The sequence below is a fragment of the Arachis ipaensis genome, chromosome B09 (genome assembly GCF_000816755.2).
Source record: "Arachis ipaensis cultivar K30076 chromosome B09, Araip1.1, whole genome shotgun sequence".
In the NCBI taxonomy this organism is placed as follows: domain Eukaryota; kingdom Viridiplantae; phylum Streptophyta; class Magnoliopsida; order Fabales; family Fabaceae; genus Arachis; species Arachis ipaensis.
In genome coordinates, this window is record NC_029793.2 from 31,413,353 (window position 1) to 31,423,405 (window position 10,053).

General features: G+C 37.6%; 1 protein-coding gene across 1 annotated transcript; it reads left to right on the plus strand.

The window, feature by feature from the left end:
* On the plus strand, nt 1,952-4,440 carry LOC110266814. Its single transcript, XM_021111837.1, has 6 exons — nt 1,952-2,316; nt 2,432-2,670; nt 2,748-2,960; nt 3,619-3,711; nt 3,838-3,939; nt 4,048-4,440. Exons 1-6 carry the CDS (start codon nt 2,244-2,246, stop codon nt 4,438-4,440), a joined length of 1,113 nt encoding a protein of 370 aa, XP_020967496.1. The 5' UTR covers nt 1,952-2,243.

The following is a 10,053-nucleotide window of genomic DNA, read 5'->3' on the forward strand; positions in this document are numbered from 1 at the left end:
TATTTAATCATCTTCTTAAATTTAACTTTGTTGTTATATTTGTAATTATAAATAAATTATCATTCTTATTATAAATCGAAATATTATAAATTAATTTTACAAAATAAATAATTCATGGACTAAAGAATTTTTTAACTAATTCATAAATCAAATGACAAATTTTTTTAAAAGGTACTCTCACAAAATAAAAATAACACCTGTTAATTTTTTATACAAAATGTAGGAAAAATTTAGTATTATTGACAAATTTTTTTTAAAGGTATTCTCACAAAATAAAAATAACACTTATTAATTTCTTATATAAAATGTAAGAAAAATTTAGTATTATACACAATAATTTAGAGACTAAATTTTGAATATAAATGTTTATTTTTTAATATTTATTGTTTGTAGTATTTAATATTATTTATGCATACTTAAATATTTAATAAAAACTAATTAATTGTATTGATAAAGTAAACACAATAAAATATATTTCTTTAATTTGAAATATTTTGGTAGAATATATAGCATTGTAGTCTTATTGTTTTATATATTGGGATTAGTGAACAAAATTAAACATTGATATATTATCTTTTTACAATTATGAAAACGGTGAATTCGTGGTGTTTAATTTGAGGTTTCCATTAGTCAGTTTATATAATTCGGAAAACAGGTTGCATTAGTAGTGGCCTAGTGGGTTTATACTATATCAAGGCCCACACCACTATATCAAGCCTCGAAGCGGTTAAGGTAATAAAGTAAATCCCAAAACTTCCTCACATGAGCCCCAGTTGCGCGCACAATTCTCCCATAGCTGAACCCTTGTTTTCACTCTCCCCGTGGTTGGTTTTGAGCAGCATAGTCATCGTTGGTGCGCCCTTGCCTCCCTCACGGTCGTCAGTCATATCTTCTTCCACCCGGTTGTCGTGCAAGTTGAGGTAACAAGTTCTAGCTCTTTCATGCTCATAGTTATGTTGCTCATATTGGGTCAGTTATCTATGTTGTGAGCTAAGCATTTTTAGTTGAGTTCGTGCACTATGTATCAATGCAATTAGGAAGAAACCACATTACCTGACATCCTATGGCCACAAGTACAAATTAAATGAGATGCTGACCGGTTCTAATTACATGCAATCAATCTGTTTTTTTTTTTAATTAACTTAACTTTAACTTGAATTCTATGTGGGTATGAACATTCACAGATGAAATATAAGTCGTTTGGAGGGTTGCATGTTCTAGTCTTCAATGTAACTATAAAAAAGGGTGCAAGAATATAGCCACTGATAGTTCCTTCTAATTTCTAAGTTAATTATATTAAGTAAAAAAACATTCTCTTGATTAAAAAAAAAAAACTGCGATTGGCACAACACTGCTATGAATATGCACATTGATAACGGGAATGGTGAATCTAATGGAGTAGATATTGTTCATGCAAATTTGGGAATAATAACTTTAGTCATATTTTCTTAATTAATTCTGTTAGGATTATTAATGATGGATGCTAATTTTAACCATGATTTCTTAATTTATTCTGGTAATGATTATTAATGATGGATGTTAATTTTAATCATAGTACGTTAATTAAAAATAATTGGAATTTAATACACCTGTGATAAATAGGAATATTAAAAATGGTAATTTTAATCATAGTACCTTTATTAATAATTCTGTATATAAGGTATCATTTCTGTACAGAAAATCCTATGGCTTTATTAGTGTCCTCGTCCATTAACAACTTTTCCCACGAAATTTCATTAGATTCTTTTAATTTACATGTAGTTGGATCATTTGGAAAAAATAGATTCTATTTATATAATCACTATATGTACATATATAGATTGGTTTTTAATATGTTGTTACATAGTTAAAATGTGAGTAATGATATTTGTTGGTTAATTATTCTATTCTTCCATGAGGAATTAATTTTTTTTTTGGCATGATACATGTGTTTTTACTAGGACTGTAAGATGCCCAGGAAAGCTCGCTTCAAGAAAGGCACAAGAGTGGAGCCACCGCGTCAGCAGCCTCCAGCTACACCTCCTGTGTCTTCACCATCCGATGACGATGACTGGCTCATCCCTCCGCCCCCCAGTAATGGTGGTGTCTCCGCAGTGGATATTCTGCAACCCTTTCGTCCGCCCAGGAGCGAACCAAGACCTGAGCCACAGGCCGCTAACGGTTCATGAGTGACGGAACCGTGCAATGAAGCCATTGACCCTGAGGCGAACGAGGCAGATTCGTTTGAGGAACACATTGACAGGATGTTTGCTGCTTCTGATGCTACAAAGCGCAAACGACGAAAGACTACTGAGTTTTGGGATGTTGATCTCATTGGTAATAAGTGTTGAACTTAAAATCTTTTTAATTGATCAGCTTATGATTTTGTTATGCTCCTTACATGTGGGGCACATTGAGCACATAAATAACATTTTTTCTTCTTTTTTGTTAGATTCTGAAGGAATAATCAAGCAAGCTAAAATGAGTGTGAGAGAGGCTATGGAGCGGTCTCTTAATGGTAGCAAGATCATCCTGAGGTTCAATGAGGAACTGCAGGCAGTCGGAGATGGAGCTGGCCTGTTGAGTGGCATTCTAGGAGCGCTGGGTTCTGATTACAGCAAATTTCCTATCTGTGAAAAGAGTTGGGCAAAGGTGCGGGGCAAAGACAGGGTTTATGACGATTGTATAAAGGTAATTCATTTTCTTATTGTTTAATCATATCAAACATATAACTTGCAATTACTTACAGCTGGACATTGTCGTCGCAGGAGATGTTCCACTTCCAGGATAGCAGTGGTTTAATCAAGAAATCATTTTTGAAACAAATGGGGAAGTCTTGGAAAGACACAAGGGGGAGGCTGTTTGACTCGCATTACAAACCAACAAGGACACTTGAGCAGAATCTTGAACAGCGCCCGGAGGGAATTCCTAGAAAGCATTGGAAGTGGTTCATTGAGTATCGTAATGATCCTGCAACAAAGGTACCCTATTCATTTAATACATATAATTTTTTAAAAAATGAATTTCCTTGAAATCAAAAAATGTAATCCGTTTGTTTTGTTGATATGATTTGGTATAAATAAATAGATTTTATTTCGATTGAGCTGAATTTGAACCATGTTAATTAGTATACATGATTAATTCACTTTAATACATCAATTCCCAGCACAGGCTGTTTGACTAAGATCTTAATATTATACATGCATGATGCTGAGATTGGTGTACACCATTCTTCCTTATTAGAACCTTATTTGTTGTAGGTTACCATATAAGACAATTAATTTAATTTGAGTATCCCTATTATTATAATTTATGCTATATGATTGTTATTGGACTATCTCACAGGGGCTGTTAAATGTGTTTTCCGTTAGTTGTGGTATGAGTTATGGGTGGCATTTGCATATTAGAAATAAAATAATATTGTTAACTTCTTATATGTAAATAGGGACTGCATCCGTATAACTATTCTTTTTGTTAAAGCAATACTTAAATTTAGATTACCCACAGTTTATTCAAATTCCACACTAGTATACTTAATGCCCCATTATTTTGAGTCTCTTGCAACGTAGGATATATGTATACTAACTAAGCAAGTTTTAGTACTTCATTGAATTCAAGCTTACTGTTGATTTTTAATAGGCGAAGTGCAAGCAAAACACACTGAATCGAAAGAAACAACTTTACACGCACACTGGCGGATCTAAAAGCTTGGCAAGGGCTAGAGAAGAAGAGGTAATATAAACTTGTAATAGAGAATAAGTGGCTTTTAGTGTTGTTTTATTCATAGAGTAAACAATGTTAGAAGTATTGAAAAAATTTATAGAAGTGAAATTCATGGGATAAATTTAATTCTCACAGTCACAACTACAAGGAAGGACTGTTGGTAGGGGAGAACTATGGATCCTAAAGCACAAAAGATCTTATGGCAGCTATATACATGAAGAAGCTCAGAGGATTGGTGTAAGTACATTTAGTCATATATGTTGTAACATGTTGGGTTTAGCAATTAAAATGTCTTGAGTATGCTATTAGCCTGGTGTGATTGTGTAATTATGTTTATGCCTGTAGGAAAAAATATCTGAGCTTGAGCAACTGGATGAATCTACAAGAATATTGTCAGAGAATGATTCCCTTGCCCAAGCTCTGGGCAAAGAGCACCCGGGTAGAGTGCGTGGGATGGGACACGGCCCGACACCAAGTCAAATCTTCAGTTCGAGTTCGCAGCCGCCGGTGGATAGAGCTCAAGTAGAAGAGACCCAAAGGATGCTGTGTGAACTACAAGCGGAGGTGACGACCGAAAAATTGAAGACGAAAGCAATTGAGGATGAATTAGCAGCAGAGAAGACGAAAAGGCAGGAAATAGAGAGTGTGCTGAGTTATCTGGTCCAACAGCAGTGTGGGGAGCTGCCTCCAGACATTGCTGCACGGATGAATTCTTTGGACAGATATGGAGGAACATAGATATTAGGATTTATGTGATACTTAGATTTTCAGTACATGTTTTGTTTATGTTAAATATGGGGCATTAAGTATTAACCAAGTACTTTACCTTTTTGAATGACTATTGAAATACGTTATTGACATTATTAAAATAGACATGTCTGATTGCTTTGTAGTTAAATATTAATGAGTTTTTTTTTCCATAGTGCAGACTTTTATAAAACAAAAAGTTTAATATTCTTTAATTAAGAAAGATGGGAAAAAATATATAAAATATAAAAAATAACAAAAATTAAGTAACGTTAAGAATCTTTAAATTAAAATTAGTTTAGAAAAAAAGGGCCAGGTTTGTAAAATTACGAAAAAAAAAAGGTCGGAATAGCGGCGGTTTCAACCCGCCGGGAATAAAATATTTAAAAAACGAAGCCTCAAATAGCGTCGGTTCTAAAACCGCCGCAAATCAATTTCATTAAATACGATCCTTAAAACTGCGGCGGTTATAAACCGCCACTAAGGTGTTTGACGCAAAACCGCTGATTTGCGGCGGTTATGCCAGCGGTTGCTGGTAACCGCCGCAAAATGTAACTCCCGCGTCCTTATGCACTGCGGATGTTGTTCTGCTGGCAATCTGTTTTGCGACGATTCAAAACCGCCGCAATTCGGCAAATAAACCGCCGCCATTCACCGCTTGTCCTGTAGTGATTTATTCCCTGCGTAAGACTACAATATGCCAAAATATTGACATGATCTTTCTATATATATTGAAATTTTTTTCTTTTTACACGATAGCACTAGCATACTTAGATAAAATTAAAAGATATAAATTACTTAAATACTTTTTTTTTCTCGAAAAATATGATACCATTCATATTAATTTTGTACCTTTATAAAAGTTTTGTCTTCGGTTTTATTCTCATAAACTTTTTTATGTATGTTCTTATATTTTAACAAATAAAAGTCTAGCATTAAACAATTTTATTAAAAAATGTTGTTAAATAATTTGTGATAATAAATCAATGTTATAATAATATTGTAATAATTTTTTTTAAACAAATAATCAACTGATAAAATAATATATAAAAAAATATTAAGAGGAAGAAGAAATTTAAAGAAATAAAGAATATTAATTGAAAAAAATTATTTAATTATATCTCTTTCTCTTCTCCAAAAAAGGAGGAATAAAATGGAGAAAATTGAGATATTAAAATGTATACATGAAATTAAGGATTCAAGTATTCAACAAAGAAAATTAAAAGATGATAGATGAAAGTGGTTTAGAGACAAATATAGAAGCTAGATTTGGATCCTCTAAAGTTTGAATTTCACTTTAGAGAGTAAAGTGTGATCTTCTACCCTTGAATAGTTTCTCTTTCATATTTATAGTTTGGATTAACGTGATTTATGTTTAGTAATATTTGACTCTTTGTATCAAAATTGATTGTAGTAAAACAAATGTTGTTTGGATTATACTACTCAAAATCACTTTTAGATGAAAAATTACTAAAAGAGACATCAATTTAAATAATTTTTTTATATATATGCAAAATCAGAACACTAAATATAAAAATATAAAAAATATTTATCATATAAATAAAATAAATAATAAAAAATAAAAAAATAAAAAAGAGTACTACAAATTTTATAATATCAAACAAAAAATATTTTATAATTATTTTAGTACTCTCAATATTCTTTGATTTAGTATTAGGGTAAAAAACGTATATGTGCCAAGGGGGATTAAAATTACCCAAATCAGTCAAACGAAATTCTGATATATCAATCCACCAATGAACAAATATATGTAATTCGAATCAATACAATTCTAATTAGTTTTCAATGTAATTCGAATTGATATAACTCGAATTACTCGAAACAATTGGCAACACGTAATTCGAATCAATATGTAACGAATTATAAACTTATAATTCGAATTGATTCAATTCGAATTAGTAGGGAATCGTGCTTTTAAGGTAGTTCGAATCAAATTGATTTGAATTACTCAATTTTGCAAACTAGTAGTAATTCGAAACGAGTTCATTCGAATTACGTGGGAGTTGTTTATATAAGGAGTTCGAACCAAGGTCATTCGAATCACTTTTTCATTCTCAAACTCCACCAAATTCCAGAGAAAACAACTCAGAATCGGTCCAAGAAAGAGTGGAGCGGCAAAGTCAGGCGATGGGGGACGATCCGGGAAGGCTGTATCGACTGGATGGAGTTGCTCATATCGCCAGGGTGATCAACGACGAGGTTAGTGGTTTTTGATAGTGGTTTATGATATTAGTTTATGTTAGTGGTTTATGATAGCGGTATTGATAGTGGTTTATGTTAGCTGATTTACATGCGGTTTTATTGGCTGTTTATGTTAGTGGGTTGGGCTAGTGGTATTGCATGCGGTTTCTTCTAGTGGTTTTGTTTGCGGTTTTGATGGTGGTTTATGTAAGCGGTTTATGTTAGCGGTTTAGGGTGGTTTATCTTAGCGGTTTATGTTAGCAGTTTAGGGTGGTGGTATTGATGGTGGTTAATTGAGTGGTTTTGCATGTGGTTTTCGTAAGTGGATTTGGGTGTGGATTATGTTAGTGATTTTTTGTATGCGGTTTTAGTATGTGGTTTCGCTAGTGGTTTACCACTATTATTTTGTGCATGTGTTTTCCAGAAAAGGTTTATGTTTGCGGTTTTCGTAAGAAATTCTGTTAGTGGTTGACTATATCTGTTATTGCAAGTGGTATATTTTAGTTGTTTACGTTGTGAGTTTTATCTGTTAGTGGTATTGTAAATCGTTTCTAATTATGCGGTCCATGTATTGCGCAGCCCCGGTGTTGCATATCGAGCATTCGGCGGCAGCAGAGGATGCGACTGGATGATAGGTACGTTCCGTACTTACAGATGGCCGGATTATACCATCTTGCGAGACTAAACGACAGATGGTTTAGATTGGACGAGCCCCTTGTGAGTGCCTTCGTGGAGCGGTGGCGTCCGGAGACGCACACGTTCCACATGTCGTTCGGAGAGTGCACGATCACACTCCAGGACGTTGCGTACCAGTTGGGGTTGCCAGTAGATGGACGTTACGTCAGTGGTTTCCTGACAGACTTCCACGTATACATAGATGGTGGCAGGCCAGCTTGGCAGTGGTTCCATGAGTTGCTAGGTGTGTTACCTCTCGCGAACCAGATACAGAAGTTCGCAGTGAACTGCACCTGGTTCCAGGAGACTTTTGGAGAGTGCCCCGAGGGGGCAGATGAGGAGACGGTGAGGCGCTTTGCCCGAGCCTATATCATGATGTTGTTGGGCACCCAGTTGTTTGCAGACAAGTCAGGCAATCGTATACACATCAGATGGTTACCGTTTGTGGCTAGGCTTGAGGAGATGGGTAGCTATAACTGGGGGTCGGCGGCACTAGCATGGTTGTACCGTTGCATGTGCCGAGTGGCCAACAGACATGTAGTGAAGTTAGCTGGGCCGTTACAGTTACTTCAGTCGTGGATCTTTTGGCGTTTTCCTGGTTTTAGGCCTGCTGGGTATGATGCGTTTAGCTGGCCCCTTGCCTCGAGGTACCGCTATCGTATTGTACTATTTATCTTTAGTTTATTTATTGTCAATTTCTCATGCAATTTTATGCCTTTTAGAATCATTAATGACCGCAGTACCATGTTTAATTTCCTACGCAGGTGGTCAGGTTACAATCCTGGGATTAGCGAGAAGGGACCTCGGGTACAGATGGCTCGACTGAAGATCGACTTGTTACAGGCTCGGGATGTAAGTACGCTAATCTCATATGTATAGTTAATGCTTCTTTCAGTTTATACGGTTTAACGAGTTCGTCAAATGGACATGTTTAATTTCCTACGCAGGTGGTCAGGTTACAATCCTGGGATTAGCGAGAAGGGACCTCGGGTACAGATGGCTCGACTGAAGATCGACTTGTTACAGGCTCGGGATGTAAGTACGCTAATCTCATATGTATAGTTAATGCTTCTTTCAGTTTATACGGTTTAACGAGTTCGTCAAATGGATTTGATATGCTTTTTTCAGTTTATATGGATGCCCTATAGCACACCCGATGTCCTTCAGGTTGTCCATCCGGAGGTCTTGGAGCCTCGTCATACGATGTTATGGTGGTGTGTGACGTCCCTGATATATTTTGCAGTGGTTGAGTGGCATCAGGTTGATAGAGTGTTACCGCAGTTCGGCGGCGTATAGCCTCCCCCGCATCCTGTCCTGAACATCGACTTCTTGATGTCGAAGGATGGGAGCGGAGGTGATCGTTGGTTCCCGTCCCATTTACAGCATTGGCATCTTCACTGGGAGACACGTGCGGATCACGTGTTACGGTTCGACGTTGTTGCCGACCCGGACCCTCACATGAGTTCTTGGACTGGTGGCATCAGCACGGAAAGAGGTTCTTGTCACCTGAGATGTACTTGGGGGATCCGAGAGGTATTCCTATTCCGGTTGAGGTGACGCAGAGGGGTGCCGGCCGAGTACTTGATATGGACCGAGTTGACGACGTTCCTGACAGGCGTTGGGTTGAGAGGAGAGCTCGAGTCGGGACACGCCGTAGCCAGCGTGAGTGGAGGTGGCTGGACCAGGCTATGGAGGAGGGTGATGAGGCCGGTAGGGGCGGTGGTCGAAGACGAGGGCGTGGAGGCAGGGAGAGGGGGGCTGCTCCTAGGCAGGATTTGCCTGATCGTGGTGAGGATGCCGCTGGAGGAGGGGCTCCAGTGGGGGTGTTAGGCCCGCTCATGGCGGACATGGTGGAGAGTGGTATGGATCCGGTATGGGAGATCCATCAAGCCATGCTGACGCTGGGCTTGGAGTGGGGCCGCTCGGAGATTACTTCGTTGGTGTTCCTGTTGACGACCAGACACTTCAGGAGAGTACGCCATGGGTGATTCCGGGATCCATGTTTTCAAACTTTGTTGCCGGTGATGGGATTGATGCGGATTTCGGTGGATCACATTTCCTAGATGAGATCACCATCATCATGCAGGAGGATGAGGATGCCCGTCGATGGGGTCAGACAATGGGGACATAGGCACCGTTAAATGTCGATCTGAATGAGCCTCCCTCCATGGCTCCTGTTCATACTTTTGCCTTGGGTGGGACCCCACCATCGGCACATACTGCTGGGTCACATTCAGTTGCCAGGCCGTCCTCATCCAGACCCGTACATGTCCAGCCTAGGACGCCTGCACAGCCACCCCCGGAGGACGAGGAGGACGAGATCGAGGATGAGGAGCCGCTTATCCAGAGAGGTCATAGGACACGGGTTCCACATCGTTGCTTCACGGGGTTGCACCTCTTTAGATGATATGCGTATCGGGGTGTATGTTATTTCGTTATCAGTGTTGTATGTTATATAATTTCGTTATTAGTGTTATATTTTATTTTGTTAGTTCATCAGTTCATGCATCAGTGAGTTTCATATTGCGTTATTTTGTATCAGTCACTATGAAAACATGTGTACTTTGCTTATGTAACTTATTTCCATAATTAGTAAGACATTTAACATACGTGTCTTTTACGACAACAATTATTCAGCACTGAACACCGACTACTTATCAAACCTAGAACATCATTTTATAAAAAAAAAAGTACATATGATCAAACTAATACAAATAAGAACACAAA

Bases quoted from the DNA above. Each gene is read 5' to 3' on its own strand.
- LOC110266814 (XM_021111837.1), top strand. From the start codon at position 2,244: ATGTTTGCTGCTTCTGATGCTACAAAGCGCAAACGACGAAAGACTACT. The intron at 3,712-3,837 runs GTAATATAAACT...TAATTCTCACAG, and splicing joins CAAGGGCTAGAGAAGAAGAG to TCACAACTACAAGGAAGGAC. The intron at 3,940-4,047 runs GTAAGTACATTT...TTATGCCTGTAG, and splicing joins AAGAAGCTCAGAGGATTGGT to GAAAAAATATCTGAGCTTGA.